The sequence below is a fragment of the Cydia splendana genome, chromosome 27, assembly GCF_910591565.1.
Source record: "Cydia splendana chromosome 27, ilCydSple1.2, whole genome shotgun sequence".
Classification (NCBI taxonomy): Eukaryota; Metazoa; Arthropoda; class Insecta; order Lepidoptera; family Tortricidae; genus Cydia; species Cydia splendana.
In genome coordinates this window covers 5,876,616-5,898,314 of record NC_085986.1, presented here as the reverse complement: position 1 = coordinate 5,898,314, position 21,699 = coordinate 5,876,616, and the positions used below count along the sequence as shown (strand labels likewise).

Genomic DNA, 21,699 nt, shown 5'->3' with positions numbered 1-21,699 from the left:
ATGATTTTTCCATTACCTCAACACCGATGAACTACGGAATGTATAAGCTTTAACATGTAACAACAAGCACTTTAATTCTAACTTTTATTTTTTTACATACACGTATTGTTTAACATGACTTCGTGTTTTATTTTCATATTTAAATTAAATAAAAAATGGCGTCCGACTTCTACGGATTACCTATATATGATTATAACCGCCATTTTACAAAAAAAACAATTCATATTGACCATTAAATTTTTTATTTCTGTCAACTTTGCCATTTAATATTACTTTTACTCTCACCTAAAATTGACCAACCGTGACACGTTCGTCCTATTTGTTACATTTCTATTAATTAATTTAGAATTTCAGTTATCAAAGCATAATTATATTTGATAAAATTAATAATAACCAATAACCCAAAACCGAGTCATAATAAAATGCTAAGTCACACGAAAATTTATTTTATTTAGAAGACAAACAAGGTATATTAATATTATACCATAAGAATTGTCTTGCAGCACGATTTTTTCTTCGACTAGCATAATATTACTTTTACCCAATATTCCCAACAATAACAACCCATTCTAAAATATGGCAAATTTGCATTTTTTTTATTCTTGGTAATATTTTCGCAGTATCTAAATGCAATGGATTTGTGTCAGCAATATTGACTTTTAAACTTTTTTCCCTTGAATAATTTATTTATAAATTTTGGGCAATGTTATAATTAGATCAGGCGAAATAAAATAATATTGTATTCATTCGCGCAAATGTAAAATAAAAACTACTTTTCTCTTTGTGCGATGAGAACTCGACATTTTCCGTATATTTTCTACATTTTAACAATTATTTTATACCTCTAACAATTTATTCAAATCTTAACATTGATTCAACTTTTAAGCTTAATGAAATTTTCATACAAACGTATTGTATGAAAAGAAATACTCGAGCTGAGTTAAAACTAATTCTACGTTAATTTAAAGAGTACTGTGCGATAAAATTTAAATTAAACAAAGTTTTTTTAAAAGCATTGACAGATACAAACTTTATTGTTAGCATAATCATCTGCTTTAGTTTTCTTAATTTTCAGTATTTGTCCTATTCCGTAATTTTTCATTAAAACTTCTAAACGATGTCGACGAATACCGAAAATACAGAAAGACCAATGCGATAACGGCCCGATTCGAACTTTAAGATACAACAATTAATTGATCTAAAAACGATATGGATTAGATATGTCAGTGTCAAATGTGACGTTTCTTCAAACAAAAATGTCACTTTGGACACTGACACATCTAATCCATATCGTTTCTAGATCTAGGATGGTGTTTAGCAATAATATGTCAACCCACATTAATTACGCAATAAGATGTCAACTCAAAAAAAAATTACGATTAAAGTTGACATTTTATTGCAAAATTAATGTGTGTTGACACATTTTTGGTAAACACCGTCATTGACGTATCTTAAAGTTCGAATCGGGCAGTAAACGATGAAAACATATTTTTGAACGAAAAAAGTCGTGCACAGCGTCAAGTGAGATAGATTTCAGAACGGATTTAACCGTTAAACCTTTAACCGCTCAGTCTTATGACGTTATATTTTCATTGCCGACAAGATCCCTGAACTAAAATAAATCTTCTATAAAAAAAAAATCATGATTCTATCATTATTTCACTAAACGCACGACCTATTTCAATATTTTTTACTTTGCCCTACGGACGTTACCTCTACGGGCAAAGTTGTCGTATTATTCTCTATGTTCACACACCAGTTATATTTTTAAAACGTTTAAGCAATATGGGAAAACAATAACAGATTCCTTAAACTTTGTCTAGGATAGTATTAATTTAATATTTTATGAAATATTAAGTGTTAGGATAACCTTTTCAAACCTCTAACTCGTCTGTAAAGTAATAGCTATTAATAACTAACAATGACAGGATGAATGGCTTACTTTTTAAATAGAAGTTACTGCATTTAATACAAGCACTTTCTGTGTTGACAACTTGACACTCACACTTACTACGAATGACTTAACATGTACTTCTTTACTTAATAGATTCAATACATATACACGCATATTGTTTTGACATTCTCTGTAACTCTTGAACGAAATTTTACCACAACTCTTCTCTAAGTCTTATGAATTAAAACAATGAATCATCCGGCCTGAGGTTTAAAAGTTATACAGAATAATAGCTTTCATGCAGTCATAAGACTTAAAACTCAAAAACTCCCTCTGCCCGAATGTACATAGTAGGTTTGCAATATGTCATCAGATTTTAGTTGATTTAAGACTCAAGCTTCCAATAGCTTGGCACTCAAAAGTTACATATTAGCTTATCTGCATCACTATAATAGACAAAAGAAGATTTAGATCTCATACGGGCTGAGGCTGAAAACGCACACGGTTCATAGGTTGTAGTAGCAAGCAGTCATCAAATTTATGCAGAGTTAAGGCATAGGTATGCTTCATGATTCGAATAGCTTGACTGTCACAGAGCTCATAGCAGCTCTCATCCAGTATGTTTCAAGACTCAAATACGCGTGTATTGCAGTAGTTCAGGAGTCCTGCCGACGACTGTTACATTAACAACTTATTCCGGCTTCAGGCGGTGCCATTGCACGATGGTCTGCCGAGGTTTGGTGATCATGTCCTGCCAGTGCTTGGTTTCTGTGGCGCCGGAGCCGTTTTTCCCTGGAAGAAATAAATTTAATGAGGGTAAGAAGCTAAAGTAATAGAGAAACTGCTAGGAGTCACAGGAGACAGCAGTGCACATCTTCTGTTCCTGTTGATCACGAATGTCAAAAAGCAGTACCTCTTACTTAGGGCGGCATACATTGAAACCTTATGAGGTACCTACAGCACATTACAGCCCATAGAATATGGAAATTTCTAGTATCAACGGGTATTAGTAATGAATTTAAAAGGGTCGCCACAATAGATTACTGCTGGTCGATGTGGCATTCAAAAAGGTCCATCATTCAATAATATAAAGTAGGTAATTTTAAAAGTTTCTCGTACAAATTACGATTAAATGCTAGTTAAGGCAAAGTTAAGTACTAAAGGAAAATTAAGGTTACGAATTTTTGCAAACACTTATTTTCAATGAACTGCAACATTGATAGCGGGAATTCACGGGATGATAAAGAAGAATAATATTGAAAATACCGGCCAAAAGTATCCGTCCGATGAGCTCATTTCTCCCAATATTATCGAAGTCCATGACCTGGACATCGAGCGAGCATTCACGGATCTTCTTTCAGAGCACGTTGAAGGAGGTATGGTTGAAGACGGAGTATGTGTATTTGAAGACATAGACGATGATGATAAAGTTATTGAACATACCGGCCAAAAGTATCCGTCCGATGAGCTCATTCCTCCCAATATTATCGAAATCCATGACCTGGACATCGAGCGAGCATTCACGGATCTTCTCCCAGGGCACGTTGAAGGAGAATGCGTCGTTGAAGACGGGGTTGAGCGTGCATTTGAAGATCGCCGTCTTGCGTTTCTCGATGCGCTTGTCGCCGAACTGCAGCCAGACTTTCACGTACGGATCTGAAAATGTACAAATGATTTTGTTAAGCAAATTGAATAACTTGTATTGTAAGTTATAATAACTTATAATGTATCAGAAAGTTTAGGTGTCATCAAATGGACAGTTAAATATGGGTCCAAAGGAAAGCACAACTATAGATTTTTCACAACACCATCTTGTAAAGAATTAATTTTTTTACAAATTACCCTAATTTACCATTAAACACTCTTCCTAGGTACTGAAAATGATTTATCCCATCATTAGAAAATACAACGTAAGTAGCAATTTGTTTTATAGCCTAGATTTTAAGCAACCTAGCAATCAAGAGCCAGACACAAAAAAATGAAGAATAGAAGGAAGCCCTTCGGAACCCTAAAAAGGGGTGTCATTAATGTCATCATTCAACGCAGACGGCGTCCGACGAAGCATTATCCCAACTTTTTCCAGACAAATCTACTCAATTATTCACTGAGAACACAAATTTCAACACAATCCGTCTCATCAATTAATTTTAAATAATGATAGCTTTGAAATGAAAATTTATTTCAATGAAAAGAGGAATTTGAATCGTTAGGAGACGTTTAAAAAAATTCATGTCAAATTTCATGTTATTTAAGAATGTAGTTTTATGATGAGAGCGATTGTATGGTAGTGGTTCGGATTGTGTGTATCTTATAGTCACGCATGTACTATGCGGAATAAACGAAATCAAACTTTTCCCGAAAAAAAATTATGTAAGTTTCCGTTGAGTTACCAAGACACCACATGTTTTCGTAGCTCAGAGAAAGATTTTGTATGACATACAGTAAAATTACTCATATATTGTACAGAATAATAGGGAACTCTATTTATCCAGCAAATTTTATCGAATTCTGATGACGAAAAAAACGACAATTTGTTTTTAAACTAAACAAAATTAGGTTGCTTGGACTATAGTCTGTATCTTTAGGTATTTAAATATATATATATATATATATATATTTTTTTTTTTTAAATAAATATTATAGGACATTTTTTACACAAATTGACCAAGCCCCACGGTAAGCTCAAGAAGGCTTGTGGTGTGGGTACTCAGACAACGATATATATTATAAATAAATACTTAAATACATAGAAAACAACCATGACTCGGGAACAAATATCTGTATCATCATACAAATAAATGCCCTTACCAGGATTCGAACCCGGGACCATCGGCTTCATAGGCAGGGTCACTACCCACTAGGCCAGACCGGTCGTCAAACAAACAATTTGTAAATTTCGGGTAGTTATAACATTTATTGGTTAACCGACCAATTACAAAACCGCCTGGATCAGTCACTGAACGACCTGACTATAACCTACATTATTTGATCGTGTAATGTTTTCTTCTACCCTCAACTGGCTTAAGGAGCCATTTGAGGGTAGATTTAGTTTACTTTTATTTAAATACCTAAAGATACAGAGTATAGATCGCTCTTTACCGACAAAATCACCTGTTGTCTACCATAGTTTAAGTTATGTGCTTAATCTGTATGTCATGTTCCTTTTCATACTCGGGAGCAATAAAAAAATAATCTTTGTATTGTATTCTATTGTATTGGCTCTTGTTTCTCTTAAGCTCGAACCTACTTCGTTTGTAAACGTCTAGAATAACAACACTGGACTTCATTTTCAAGGCATCATAAATCAAGATGACGTCTTCTAATTAACTGGAAGCTTCATTTAGAGGAGATCCGAGTAATAACCATTTATTAAGGGACTGGCCTAAGTATATAAATATAAACAGCAGTGTAAATAAACGGAGTAAGTAGATAAACTTTGAGGGTTGATTTAAAGAGGCTTTATCGTAAGTTACACTCGCCATTATAATAGTCAGAGAGGTATTTAGTTCAGATACATATGTAAAATTCTTCAGTTAGAGAATTAGTGGATTTTTCATCAAGAAATATACTGAGAAAGAATTATGCTTAGAAGAGCGCCGGTAGCCTAGCGGTAAGAGCGTGCGACTTTCAATCCAGCGGGTGCGGTTCAAAATCAAACCCCGGCTCATACCCATGCGGTTTTCGGAATTTATCGCTTTTCGGTGAAAGAAAACATAATGAGGAAACGGGACTGATCCTAATAAGGCCTAGTTTTCCCTCTGGTTTGGAAAGTCAGACGGAAGTTGCAAAAAGCTAAGACAACAGGAGGATGATGAAGATAAAAAAATAAAAAGTGAAACCACACACATCACACACACATTGCTGGACCCGAGTGTGTTAAGTTTTTGTTAATATTTACATAATGTTATCTGTTGTTTTTGTATTGTTGTTTCTTATCATATTCTTTCTATATATTTCTTTCATCTCTTTATTCTTTGTATGTATGCGTTTTCGGATGAAAGATGCCCGTGTCGTCCATTGGCTCCTTGGGTGGACGACATCCAGAAGATTGCGGGTCACTTCTGGATGAGATTAGCTCAGGACCAGGACAAGTGGCGTACTAGAAGAGAGGCCTATGCTCAGCACTCTCAGCAGTGGGCGATAAAGGGCTGATATGATGATGGTGTATGCTTTATGGAGCCTATGGGATAAATGCTTGCCTGATTTCCCGTTAATATCCTTAGCCTTCAAGTTCCTCGCCTTCAGCAGCGTCAGCGTGAGCACGGAGTTGCTCGGATGGTAGCACAGCGAGGTCAGAAGCTCGCCGCATTTATCCTTCGCTGGCGGCTTCAGAGCCTTCCAGAAGGAGGGCTTCTCGCTTAGATCCACCTGGAATTTTGTTTTTGATAGCTTTAGTAAGTACTTAAATGAAAAAATATGTAAAAAAATATAGATCATCTAAAGGTTTATTGTTCCATGGCCCACACTGTTAACTGATTGTTTGTAAACCTTATTACGTAACGTATAAGGTCCACCGATGACCAGACCAAGAGTGTTGCTGTTTGTTCCTGCTTCCGACTGTATTTCTGCAGTAAATATGGATGTCCTGGGTAACCATTTGTAACATTTAGTATGTAGCAAGATTTGATAGGTCTTAACGTGTTTTATTAGTAACACTTTAATTGTAACCCTAACCGGTAGCATTCAAACCGGTATCCGGATGTCTCAGCGTCGTAATCATACTGAGACATTTTTAGTATGTCAGGAAACAATACAATTTTTACTAAATGTACATAAATCTTTAGAGACTTCTGAGGCTGACTTTACTAACCTACCATCATCAATTTTGTATAGGACATCCGCCTACTAACGTAGAGACTCCAGTGCCCGACACAGCTCCAATAATTGACTTTTTCAATCATAATGTCATAGCAATACGGTGACAGCTATCTCTGTAGCTTTAGGTATTTAAATAAAAGTAAACTAAATCTACCCTCAAATGGCTCCTTGTGCCAGTTGAGGGTAGATGAAAATATTACATGATCAAATAATGTAGGTCAAAGTCTGGTCGTTCAGTGACTGATCCAGGCGGTTTTGTATTTGGTCGGTTAACCAATAAATGTTATAACTACCCGAAAATGTACAAATTGTTTGTTTACTTTTATTTAAATACCTAAAGATACAGAGTCACGAGGTGTCGAATATTGGGTCGTAACATGTCGATTATTGGGGTGTTTACACTAACATTTATTTATGTATCTATGTAGCAAGGCACTCAACAGCAGTGCTACGCTAAATGATAAAACGATTACAATGTAAGTTTAATGCTGACCTGGCAAAGTGGCAGGAATACTTCCCCAATGGAGTCATCCCTGGAGAAGCGATCGTAGTCGAATACGTGAAGATGTAGAACCTGAAATAAGAATATGTTATGTTTGAAAAGATCCCATCATCACGTCTAGATTTTTACAAAAATAGGTATATACTTTTCATCATCATCTTCCTCGCGTTGTCCCGGCATTTTTGCCACGGCTCATGGGAGCCTGGGGTCCGCTTGACAACTAATCCGAGAATTGGTGGATTTGTATTGGAATTGTCAAGTATATACTTTTGATAAAAAAAAATCTCTAAATCGGTTGAGAAACGACGGAGATATAAGGTAACAAACAAAAAAACATTACACCGAATTAAGACCGCCCTCCTTTTGGAAATTTGGAGTCTAAGAAACCCACTTAAAATTTGCAATGATGCTTTAATACCGTAAAATGGGGTGAGTAGGGTTCGCGGGGAGAGTTGGGTTATGAATGGGGAGAGAAGGGTTGAAAGGGGGGTGTGATGGGTTTTTTAGGCTACTGCTACTAAAATAATGTATTCCAATTTAGAATGGAGCTATTACTATAGCTCCATAACTCCATAACTCCTAATTAAATAAAAATCGATCCAACAATCTTCCAAAATCACCTTTGTATGAAAACCCAACTCACCCCAAATACGAGGGACTACGGGGTGAGGTGGGTTTTCCTGTTTATCGTCAAAGTTATGAAATGGAACTACCCAAAATAAAATAAAAACTAAAATACAAACGCCCGGAACACTTATTATATACCTACACCATTCAGTTTGCATATCTAAAAATAAAATGTTATCGAGGTTTGAATGTCAGTTTTGCGCCTACTCACCCCGTTTTACGGTACTTAATATTTAAAATACTCACTCAAGGGAGTTTAATGATATCGAATTCTCTGACGGGGTGGCTTGCACAAAAGTATTTTTGCACCCTAATTTGCATTGTATTACTCGGCTAATAGCGGTTGAATGTTTCATTTCCTCTTATTATCAACGAGAGCAATGTTTTGGTGGCTGCGTGTATATTAGACCGTACGTTCCTGATAAACGGGGGTCCCTTTATTTCCCATAAAGTTTTAAGTCATAATGTATTGTTTGTCATAATGTAATGTATTCTGTATTATCATTAGTCATAAAACTGACACCGTTAACTTTTCAGGATTTTCGTAAGGTTATTCTATAGATAGTTTAGGTTAGGTTTGTTTTATGGCGATCCTGAAAAGTAACGCGTTTCTGAGAAAAACCAAGGAATAAACTTTTCTGTGGAACTCTGACATTGTGTACTACACTCACCTACCTCTGCAGCTTCTGTATAGGAAAGGCTTTGAAGTAGATCCCATCTGTAAAGCATCCCATCCCATCCCATCTCTAAACCAGTAATGGTTTAGAGTGCGCCGCCTGATTTTAGTCAACACTTTTAATATAAGAAAAACAATATAGGTCCTAAGTGACTACCCTGTGGAACTCCAAAATTTAGTAATACCTGTGGTAATACACTCACCCGACTTTGCAGCTTCTGTATAGGAAAGCCTTCGAAGTAGAAGGTCTCATTCCACCGCGGGTTCAAAGTTCGCCGCTTTATCTTGGTCTCCAACCGATGTTTCTTGTCTGGGAGGAGCGTCACTCGGACGTAGGGGTCCGAAGTGCCGCTTAGATCTTTTGCAGGTAGCTCCTTACCCTGTAAAGTCAAGTCATGATTACTTAACACATTCAACACCAAGAACCCGACTGTCGGGTACACTGTTCGTAGCGACTACGCGCTACATACGACGAAACCGTGGCTACGCGCTACGAGCGTAACCCGTAGCACTTAGTGGTATTGAATGTGTTAAATGATTTCATGAAGTTACTCCTGATAAGCGTAGCATAAGCGTACATTACAGAAAACTAAAAAACAAAACAGATAAAAGGTACAACGTGACTAATCTATTTTATGATACCTGAAATGGAGTGACATTTGAAACTATTTTCTAGTCGGGTTTTTCTATATTGTGTTTTTAAAAATGCTAATAAAGTTTGCAGTCAAGTTATAAATAATACAATATTCAAATTTCTTTACTTTATTGTTCAACATGAGTACTGTAGGAAGTCATTGCCATTATGTTTGCACGTGATACTTGTGTGTTTAAAATATAACACGAAGCGAGTATTGTGTTTTCTTTTGTTTGTACAAATAATTTACACAAACGTACATTAGATGTGAGAATTGATGTGAAAATTGGAGGGAATCATAATAAAATGGCAATTGACAATCGTCAAAATTTTAACATTATAATATTTTAGATATTGAGATACTAATCAATATGTGTGTGAATATTTAAGTACGTTCTAACAAAACATAAAATAATTGCGATCATGAGGGTAGACACAGTACCTACTACTTATCAGTAAAGTGTCCAAATGGCAACTCACCTGAATGATCCTCAATATAAGCGTCGTATTCTGGAAATCGTACTCGAGCGAGAAGTGTATCTGGCCGACGTTCTCGCTCGGCTCGCTGTTATCGATGTACATGTCCACCAGCGAGATGGACCGGTTCTGGAGGAACGCCATCTGTCAGCCAGAGTAAGGTACTTGAAGCGTCGAGTTCACAACGCAACGATAGAGCGTTCAAACTGGCCCCGTAGACAACATGCCAATCGCTAACCGTAGCGAACGAAACGCAACTGTCACTGTCGCACTAATATGGAAGAGTGATAGAGACACAAAGCGTTTCGTTGTCGTAGAGATAGCGATTGTCACCTTGGCTAGGCCGGCAGGACTATTTTAGAAAATGACGATTTGGATGACAGTTAACAGATATTATAGTTCTTATTTAAACTTTCGCGATTGTTACACATTATTATTTAACAGGACTTAATCGCTTATAATTAATGGTCAAAAATACTTCCGACGTTTCGTGGACGGCATTAGCAGAAGAGCTCGAGTTAATAAACAAGACTATAGTCTGTATCTTTAGGTATTTCAATAAAAGTTAACAAAATCTACCCTCAAATGGCTCCTTAAGCCAGCTGAGGGTATATGAAAACATTACATGATCAAATAATGTAGGTTAAAGTCAGGTCGTTCAGTGACAGATCCAGGCGGTTTTGTATTTGGTTGGTTAACCAATAAATGTTATAACTACCCTAAAAAATGTACCAATTATTTGTTTACTTTTATTTAAGTACCTAAAGATACAGATTATAGATGTTGATGCCAATTTTAGCCAGTCTTCTCTGAGACTACGGGGACAATGCCGATCTTGAAACGTCGGAAGTAATTTTAAACTTAATCATTCGCGATTCCCGTTTTCGTAAATAATAATAAGTATCAAGGAAGCTTATAAAAAGGTTATCTAATTGAAGACTTTTGGAAAATAAAACAAAGTAAATATATTATATCGCGTATAATCGATAGACCCCGTCAGCACGAGTAACTGGTAAAAGGCTCGAAGGGACGAAGTAGGAGGAGGGGGGAAGGGAAGGGGGGCAGGATGCTTATTATTAGTTAATTATACACGATATAATATAATCCATTTAAATTATTCTGTTTCATGAATGACTGTTCTGGTATCTGAATATTTTTTTAAAATTAATTTTCAAATATGCGAAAAATATTATGTTGTTATAAATATTCGGAGTAACTATTTTCGTCATCAAATTCGTCACAATTATTTCATAATCAAAGAGTTACAACACATCAATTTATACAAAATATTTAAGCGTTGAGGCGTTGTAGGCACGCCCATGGCTCGGAACCGGTTTTTTTGAAAAACCCGAAATAGCCCAACATTCTTAATTATTTTATGCTCTTTACGTAGGACTGAATCATGTATTTAGGTAACAACTTCGTATTATTAAATTGTCCCATTAAAAATGAAATAAGAAACCATAGAACGAAAAAGAACGAAATAATACCGGTATTATTTGTATGAAGAAAAAACCGGTTCCGAGCCTTGGGCACGCCTTTTACTGAAACCGCTGGTTTCAAGGAAAAATTGTTTTATTTAGTGATATAACACTTTAATCTCTTAAGATGAAAGTCAGTTCAACACACACTGTTGAAATCACAAAGTTTTTGTAAAAAATGTGCATCTTAAAACCAATTCACTCTTTTGCATGAGAAATACTGCTGAAATCAAACTTCCATCTAATTTTTTTTAACTATATTCCGAGCGTGAGAGATTGGAGCGTGATTCTTGATTTTTTTAGTGTATAAGTAGGTAATTATATTATTTATTATAAGTAAAAATTCTTGGAAACCGCTTAAAATGTTTTTAAATAAAGAAATCTCCATTTATGTTCTGTAATAACCTTCAACAGTTTTAACCTTTAAAGCGATTAAACTCTGGAAGCTCTACTCAATTATAAGGTTTGAAAGGCTTAAAATAGTATGGGTTTTAATGTGATAAAATGCCAGATAACCTTGTAACTTTGTTCGCAACTATAAAACACAATAATTTTAGACATTAATATGTGACGTCCCACGGTCAAAGGTACCTTATGGCGGGTATGGAGTTATGCATACCCCAGTAATCTACAATAAATAAGCTATCGATAACACAAAAGATCAACCTTCTAGGTTGCGTAGTTACAGAGATATGATTTTTTGAAAATAATGTTGTGAAATTAGCAACTTTACGATAGAGAAGTTTTAAGTTTAGCCGCCTAAAAAACTATGTTCCTGAAGTAAGTTACATAGTTGACTACAAATAATAATACCTTATATATGTGAGATTAAAAAAATATTGCGACTTGTTCTGTAATGCAAATAGAAACTTTTGATGTCGACTGATTTATGTGTATACTAGCCAATCTCTTGAAAATAAAGTTTTATTTCATTTTCACGATTGATTGCAATGAGCTCTCAAGATTTAAATTCTATCTATTAGAAAACGACACTGACAGACAGTTTAAGCAAAAAACAATACCGATTTAGAGGTGAAAATGTATTTTCTGACTTTTTCATATAAAATCACAAAATTGAATATTTTTACTTTTAATGTGACACACAATCAATTTTTCTGAGCACATATGAAAGAAATTCTGTCATTCAAATGAAATAAATCCTAAAACCCCAACTAAATACTATATTTAACCCCTTATGCCACTTTAAACTTACATAACAATAACAGTATTTGCTCCATACATTTACGAAAAGGTACCTTATGGAAATAAATCTAATAATACATCACTACAAAATATCAATCATATTACAGTTTATCTTTTATGAATAGAAAATATTAATTTACATTAAACTGCCCCAAATTTAATTAGTTCTTCGTCATAATAATCTTAAAGAAGACCAATAATTTGTATGTAATGAAAAGGTACCTTGTGATTAAGTTACATGATGAGGCATGATGATGATGGAACAGTTAGGATAAACTAATAATATTTTGGGGTTAAGATGGTATAAATCGTCTATTTCTTATCAATAATATATTTCGGTTGCTATTGAAGATAAGCGGCATTGAGGTTCAATGACCTCAGATATTCCATAAGGTAATGCGTCGGGTATTGGCATTTTTCAGCAAACCAATGGCTGATTTACTGCATGCGACCAAACCAAATGAAGATTATTCTAGTTAAGAAAGACTTGACGAGAGTAACTTTGGTATAATAGCAGGCTACTTGGATTTGTGATGTCGGTCTATGTACGGTTATAATATTTGCGAGGCGCCCAAACCAGAACTGAAATTATCAAATTAGTTTTGCAGAATGCTAATACAGTTCTCTACCAAACTTCTTTTCCCGTATTGACTAGTTTTTTTGGGAATTTTCAATCTTTTTTCCATAAGGTACCTTTTCTACTAAACTCTGAGACGACATTACTAGGCTTATAACTAACTTATAACAAAAATAAAAACAGGTAAACAAACGTTACGCATTAAGGTTTCAGATCACACAATAAAAAAAAATTGAGCATTTTTTCACCTCTTTACAAAACATTTCATATCTCCGAAACTAGAAACCCTCATAAGGTACCTTTTCCCGTGGAACGTCACATATATACAAAACCAGAATTTTCAGTTGAATATTATCTTACAAAAATATATTGCTATTTGTAAAAAAAAAACTTAGTCTTCCGTGTATTATGATTGGCATTAGGGGTCATCCATTAATTACATCACACGTTTAGGGGGAGGGAGGGGGTCAAGAAAATGTGACATGTTGTGACAAGGGGGAGGGAGGAATCATAAACTTTGTGACGTCACTTTAACTTCATCAGTAACCGAAAATGTATTTAAATTATTTTATACGCTAATTATCATTGAAATAACAAGGTTTTGAAACGATAATCGTTTTTATTCGTTTAATTTTATTTCTTTATCAGTTTTGGGTTATAAAATTACTAATATTTCTTTTGTCAAAAATATTTTGATAAAATATTAAATAAATATTTGCCGATTTCGTTGAAGAAATGTGACGTCACACCAGGGGGGAGGGGTTTGCCAAATGTGACCAAGTGTGACAAGGAGGGGGGGAGGGGTAAAAAAACCTAGAAATTCGTGTGACGTAATTAATGGATGACCCCTTAACAGCTAATTAGCATTAGGTAAAGCTGAGAATATTTGATGTTAAAAATTGACCAGAATAAAAAATATATTTCTAATCTATAATATCTGATTTTGAAATTCTGTAATATCTGGATATCGTTAAGTGAGCGAATTTATTATTCATGCTTTACAATATTAATTTACATGCAAATATCTGAATTACAAGAAAAAAATAATTGTATTTGTATGGGAAATTAGTAATGGGAAATATATTTAAAGGGTTCTATTCTATTTAACTATTTGAATAGTTATGTGTTACTACGTATGCACATCACTACTGTTGTCCTTAATTTATTTTAAATATAGAAATCATTATATTAAAATAAAATTATCATGAAGGGCCACATTTTCCAAAAAAAAATCTAAGCGCCTGTCAAAATTCACGAGCAATAATTTATGCACTCAACATTTAACTCTTGAGTGTAGTAGGCGCAACTAGTTTGGGAACTATAGGGACTAAAAACTATAACGGTTTCGCACTACGTCCGATCCGAATCCGATCCGAACCCGTGATATGGTCCATAGTAACCGTAGAACTATTTCTATGGTAAGTTACGCACTAGATCCGATCTCCGTCATCCGATTTCTTTGCGTCATTCAACGTGTGCGGTGCGTGACTTACCATAGAAATAGTTTTACGGCTACTACGGACCATGTTTTCACGGGTTCGGATCGGATTCCGCTCTAAGTCGGAATAACAACCTCGCAAGGCCCACGGTCCTACCCGTAGTACTAATTAGTATAATAATTACTTCAATGTAATTCAACCATTTGGTATTGGAACACTTCAAAACAAAAGAAATTGAACCATATTTTCTTCCCTATTGATTTCAAATTCAATTGGCATTTTTTGTATGGTGGCCTTAGGAGGATTACCTTCAGAATACTGTACAGTCGACGTCAAAGATATGTTTACACTTTTGCACCTAATGCCTTTGTAATAAGGCGAAAAATGTAAACATATCTTTGACGTCGACTGTAATAACTGGAAGTCACTTATTGTACAGAACATTAATTTTAAAACGAAGATGACAATTTTCGTAACTAAATACCTAGTATTTCATAGGAAAATTATACTTGCCTCTATTTCATTAATTGCCATCTGACATTGACAGATGTCGTGTGGAATAGACGCGAGTTATTATGACAGTTCGCCATTAATTACAAATTAATTTGTCAAATTGTCACGATAAGAAACTCATTAATTTGTCATGAAGAAGCCATTTCTCGCAACAAATTGTCAAGTTATCACGATAACGTTGAGATGCTAAAGACGTGTATAAGACAAAAGTTATTTTGTACTTAAAAAGTAAGTTGTCTTATCCATCGCGACAATTGATATAATATCGCGACAATAAATTTAATGTGAATACACCAAATTTTTAGGAAATTTGTTAAAAGTTAGTTACAAATCATAAAAAGTAAATAATCTCTTGTAACTTTATTTACTTAGACTAGAATAGTTTACATATTTATGAATCGTTGAAAATGTATTACTGAAAGCTATCGGGACAACAATAATTATCATAAATATTTGCTTTTATAATTTCAACTCGAAATTCGTATTTATTGGAATAATTTCCAAACAAATAATTTAGTTACCGATTTTAATTTGAATACATTTCCATTTCATTAATATTTCATAACCGTAGCAAATTAATACCTTGATTATTTCTCTTATTTTAATTTTATAAAATATAAATGTTGACTATAAACTTTGGGTACTTAACCGGTTATTCCATATTTATACCGTAGTTTAAAAGGTTAGGTTGAATATTATTAATAAAAAAGTATTAATTGTTCATCCAATTAGGTAATTGAAACGAAATTTATATCGCTTGAAAAAAGTTTTAAGATCAAAACTAAAAAAAAGAAAATATTTCTTTAAAAACACAATTGAAACTGCAAGTCACGTTTTTTATGTCCTCTACTTATTGCAAACTTTTAATTTATCCAATCTTATGATTAAATAACTCAATGAATACTTTATTTGAGCCATATTTGGACAAATATCGCCTTAAAACGTTTTTAATGATCAAACTCAACAACGATATTTCATGTCTTACTGAACTTAGAAAGAAACTAAATATCGTTACGTTTAAAACTTGTTTTAAAATTACTGTTAAAAAGGATACCACTCTTTTTTAAACTATTTTCGAAAAATTTTTTTTTTAAATATTTAATAATATGTTTTTACTACCTAAATAGTGGTTAATCCTCCTAAAGCAGGCCACCATACATAAAATATGGCAGTTCTATTTCTTAAAAAAAAAAAAAAAAAAACAAAATAAAAAAAACAATTCCAATTGAAAATGGTTTAAATTATATTGGAGTACTTAGTAACAGGTAAAACCGCGGGCCTTAGGAGTTTATTAAATATTAGAACTACTAAAACTATTACCTTATGCTACCTACCATATTATTATAGAAGCTGGTCCAATATTACAGGGTTCTATGTTAAATTTTCAAGATAGTTGAAATTCGACTTAATGTCACTATGACAATGTTCAAATTTCAGTTCGATAAAAGTGAAACATAGAACCCTGTAATATTGGGCCAGCGATATCGGAGGCATCTTTTCGGATACGGTTGATAAATATGTATGTTGTAAATTCGCTGGCCCAATATTACAGGGTTCTATGTTTCACTTTTATCGAACTGAAATTTGAACATTGTCATAGTGACATTAAGTCGAATTTCAACTATCTTCGAAATGTAACATAGAACCCTGTAATATTGGGACAGCGAATTGTAAACCTCTACAAAAAGCTACTCATTAACGAAGCTAATAGTTTTATAATATTATAATTGATAATAAGAAAAGTAACCAAGCTATATTAACTTAAAAACTTACTTGTTAATAAATTTGTACTTAATTTATTGTGCTATATACATAGCAGTTCCTAATTTATTATTGTGTTATATTCGGTTTTAATCTATATCTAAAACTAAAATCTAGTTTATTAAGACCAATTTATTATATTTATTCATAATTTTCAAGTAGCAATTACGACACTATGTCAAAAGTATTAATTCTACCATCATATTTGTTACTTGAAAATGATATTTCGTTATTTAAAGATAAATTATATTTGTTGTTGACGTGTAATCTAATTCGGATCTAAAAATGCCCTAGTCTTTATCTACAGCTAATACTAAACCTAGAAAATAGTGAACCAAACGTGAAAAATCCAAGAAAATATCAAAATTGCACCGTGATTAAAAAAAAGTGATCGCCACCAGTATTAAATTGGTTGTATGAAATTGCAATAAATATTCAAAAGCATATTTTATTTTATTAAAATAGTATATACACACCTCGGCAAGCAAATAAAAGCCTCAAATAAGATGTTCGTCGACCTCGTCTTCACCTCGGCCGACAATTACATATGATCAGAGACATTTCTTACTTTTCTGCCCTAGGTATGTAATGTACTATTTTGTGCGACTATTTTTTTTAACTAAAGCTGTGAGCTAGAGATGGATCAAGCTAACTCAGCAAGACATTTGCAATGACAAAGTGTTTAAATCTCATTATAAATGTGTAATTTCTATGAAAATATGCCATTTATAATGTTTTTTTCACACTTTTCTCTATCAAATTCGGTGCAGAGTTAGCTTCGACTCTGTAGAAGCTTCTGAAATCCAAGCGTTATGTAAAAAAAGGATCTCCGTGATATCCTGAAGCGAAACCAAGCTTTTCTAGAGAATCCTCATCTATTCATTTCATATACAACCTCCTCTACCTACCACATGTGAAGGAGATAGCATGGAAAGAGAATCCATAGTTAAGAAAAGTCTAAAACAAAACACAGTCGGAAGAAAAGCCTAAACACTACACATAACTTTGTGTTTAAAATGTTTCACTGTTTTTAGTGTTCCGTGCAAAACTTTGTTCACGGAACACTTATCACTTCGGTCTTGCAAATCAGTTAAATGCGTTTTTTTATCACTTTTAGTTGTTTCTCGTTGGTGATTCTTGACTGAATGTGCTTGTGTGATCATTATTGGTTGTTCATGATTGTCCAATGATATTGTGTGCGTTTTCATTTAACGATATTTTGTTTGCGTTGCGGTTAACATGTCTTTTGCGTGTATGTTGACGTATATTTCTTTTATGGAATATTTTTATATTGATTTATAGAAAATAATGTATATTTATGTTTTTTTTGGTTATTTTGATATCCTGAGGTATCTTTGAATGGTTTTATAAGTGTTTGAATTGATTAAACGATTCTTACCGACATTTCTTTACTAACATTAATATAGAAAATGTGTGTTTTTCCTTCACATAAGTTGAAGAAATTATTTGCCTAAAGATATTAAACAAACTAAACTCACGTACAGATGTGAAAAGTTTCCAAAAAGTTAAAAACAAATCTCGTAAATTTCAGGATAAATTCACAAAAAAACAAACAAACTTCATTTGAAAATGGAATATTTCGATCCCCAAACAAAAATATGAGAAGTTTCCGAAATGTTTCCAAAAGTTTATTGAAACTTTTCGACGACACATTAGTATTCGTGAGTACATAGAAATATTTATTCATCGAACATATATTGTTAAAAAAAACCTTTTTCAGCAAAAACAAAATCGTCAGAGCGGATTTTTTGACCTATACATAATTCATCAGAGTCCATGAAAGGGTAAATGGATAGAAAACGTTGCCTTTTTTGCCACAATGCACAGAAGCTGCCGTTAGCGGCAGCAGTATACAGATTATATAAGTCTGATTCATTCGTGAAGTTCATTTGCATGTTTGCAGTGGAACATATTCGAAACCACCATCAACGTCACATTTCCATAAAAATATATGGTGATTACTATAGGTTTTATAATTGACGTTATCATAATCAGCCATTAAACCACTCGTGTGATATTTTATCACCTCGTTTCAAAAACCCACATTTGTGTTTTAATGGCTTTCATTAAGCAGCAATAACATAAACTTCTATTAAACGAGCAAGAATGTGTCACATAATTGATCCCACTTATCTCTTTACCTACAAACGGTGGTTTTCTAAAAATAAGTGTTACTCCAGCGATAGATATAGATTTTGATAAAAAATATTGATTGTGCATAGCGCAACCACTCCATACGAGTTTTAAGTAAGTAGGTAAGTAAATATCCTTTATTGCACCATAAAGTTAAAAAAATACAAAAAGCGAAATACAAGCTTAAGACTAGGTAACAACAGGCGGCCTTATCGCTAAAAAGCGATCTCTTCCAGATAACCTTTGGGTTTTAATAGAACAAAGGTAAATACTGCAGCATTTTCTGTTTACTGTGACGATTGTCAACCACAACCGCCTTTCAGCTAAATAGGGTCACACTATTGTGGGGGGAATCTTAATATAGAACTTATAGAAGCCTGACACTAGGCGCAGACGGCCTAAAGTAGCTAAGCGAGCGAGGTGTTCAAAATTATCTATACATACAACCGCCTGTCAGCTAAATAGGGTCACACTATTGTGAGGGAAATCTTAATATGGAACTTATAGAAACCTGACGCTAGGTAACCAGTAGAAAGCAGCTAAGCGACCGAGGTGTTCAACATTACACATACATATACAGGGTGGCTAATAAATAACTGCATTCCCGTTGCCAGGGAGGTTTTGGGATTATGCTGAGCAACTATTACTATGGGACCAACCCCGTAATCGCGAAAAAAAAAATTTGGTACCTAGTTCATACATTTTGGCTGATCCATTTTCAATGGGAGGGTAAGTAATTTTTTTTTCGCGATTTCGGGGGTGGTCGCATAGTAATAGTTGCTCAGTATAATCCCAAAACCTCCCTGGCAAACGGAATGCAGTTATTTTTCTGCCACCGTGTATATTTTTAAGGAGTCAGAGTGTGTGGAGATCATTTTGAATATTTTACCCGCTAGAATATTTATGTATTTCACCGTCATTTGGATTACGGGTGCAAAGTTTCTTTAACCCTCGTGCCTTGAAACTCTCGCAACGCTCAATATTTCAATTTTGGAATCTTTCGCTTGCTCGGGTATCAATATTAGTACGTGGGACCATAGAGAAATAAACTAAGAATAGAGTGCTCACTCCATACATCAGTTTTGATACCAAAACGACTATTATTTTCGCAGTCGACATCTAGCATCGAGTAGTGGAATTATCAGTACCGCTACTTGATACTAGAATTCTCTAGTGTCGAGACTCACGAAAATTGTATTAAACAACAATTTACAACGAATATTAAACGCAGAAGGAGTTGAAAATAGAGTTCCGGTTAATCCGGTTAGAATATTAGCTGAAAATTGTTGAGCATTAGACTTTTCGGTCGTCGGAACATCTATTGTCACGTACATGGTATAATAATATACTCCGCCTGGTACTCCATTCCCGTCTTTTCTAGGTCACCTAACTGACACGGGCTTACGTCATCATGCGACAGCGCTATATGATAATATGCGATAGCGCTATATATAGCGGCCATGTTGTTGTGACGTAGCCACGTGTCACTCTGGGAATGGAAGACCATGTTTTATTAGACTATGGTCACGTAGCAGTACTGACAATTCCGCAACTCGATGCTAGATGTCGACTACGAAAATAATAGTCGTTTTGGTACTAAAACTGATGTATGGAGTGAGCACTCCTCAAGTCCTCATGTATTTTTTTCTCTATGGTGGGGCTGAACATTACTTTGCCCCCTTGTAAATAAATAACTATAGTTCACTCTTATTTTGAGCAAATTACGCTATATATTCTGTGGTTTGATTACTCATTGTGCGTGCTAAATAAGTCGTTAGTTACCTACCTAAGAATTCTCATCACGTATCACCTGAACGAGGGGGTCCGAAATTAGATATAGGTACCTAATTTCGATACATCAGCAAAAAGTTTTGTGGTTCCATATAAATCTTTTCTGAGTGGGAGTTTAGTTTTGTTAGTTTTTGATAAATTTTGGTGGATAGATGAGCGTTTCTTTTATTTTTTGCCACTTTTGTGTCATTTCTACTCAGAATAACGACCTCTTTCGATCCTAATGGGATAAAAACATGTCCCAGAGTTTTTTTCCTACTGTGTTACCATTTCCCCATATTATACAATATGGCGGTAACAAAACGGAAAATTTTAAAAATGTATGGACATTTTAGGACGCTCTTTTTCTCCTATAAGGATGACAAGGGCTCGCGATCCTAACATTCCTAACTAGAAATAACACAAAAGTGGCAAAAAAGATCACAATACATAAAAATGGCAGAACTTAAAAGAAACGCTCAGATAGGGTTCTAAAAAACTAATATAATGTTCTCGCGTACTTACTTGTGTATGTCGCTGCGGGCAAAATAAATAAAAAATGTATACCTACCTACATATAAATTTATTTTGCAAGAACTCAATAAATTTGCACTTAATATTATATAACAAATAAAAATGTACTCGTCAAGATAATTAATTCTTAGTATAAGTATGTTAACTCATGTAAGTGAATTGTAATATTCTTATGAGTAATAAATTTCTTTAAACCTAAAAATCTTCATCTGAGCAACGAAAACGTATGGTATTATCGTAACTCAAGGGAAAGCATTTTTTTTTTTGACCGGGACAAATTGTTATATAAATAATTATTATGTAGTTCGTGTCATTCACGTTGACGCGCAGATTTGTCAAATCTAACCTTTAATAACATGACAATAAGAGTCAAGGCACGCGTCTTCGTGAATGTCGCGATCTACATATAGGTACTGGATTACGTACCTATTGATTTCGCTCAGAATGGTTATCTATTTATCTAAACCTAACATAAAGACCGGCCAAGTGCGAATCGGACTCGCGCACGAAGGGTTCCATACCATTACGCAAAAAAACAGAAAAAAATCACGTTTGTAGTATGGGAGCCCCACTTAAATTTTTATTTTATTTTGTTTTTAGTATTTGTTGTTATATTGGCAACAGAAATACATCATCTGT

General features: G+C 34.1%; 1 protein-coding gene across 5 annotated transcripts in view; it reads right to left on the bottom strand.

Moving 5' to 3' along the window:
* Positions 1-201: 201 nt before the first annotated feature.
* Positions 202-21,699, bottom strand: part of LOC134803742 (synaptotagmin-7) — an 862,565-nt gene continuing 841,067 nt past the window's right edge. For 3 of the 5 annotated variants that reach the window (XM_063776562.1, XM_063776565.1, XM_063776564.1), the window contains 6 exons: positions 9,632-9,772; positions 8,721-8,897; positions 7,206-7,286; positions 6,094-6,262; positions 3,338-3,550; positions 202-2,686 (listed from right to left, as the gene is read on the bottom strand). In XM_063776562.1, the coding sequence (XP_063632632.1) occupies positions 2,586-2,686; positions 3,338-3,550; positions 6,094-6,262; positions 7,206-7,286; positions 8,721-8,897; positions 9,632-9,772 (882 nt within the window). In that variant the 3' untranslated portion in view covers positions 202-2,585. Of the gene's footprint in view, positions 2,687-3,160; positions 3,219-3,337; positions 3,551-6,093; positions 6,263-7,205; positions 7,287-8,720; positions 8,898-9,631; positions 9,773-17,510; positions 17,662-21,699 lie in introns of those variants that run through there. The other 2 variants (XM_063776563.1, XM_063776566.1) reach the window with 2 other exon arrangements.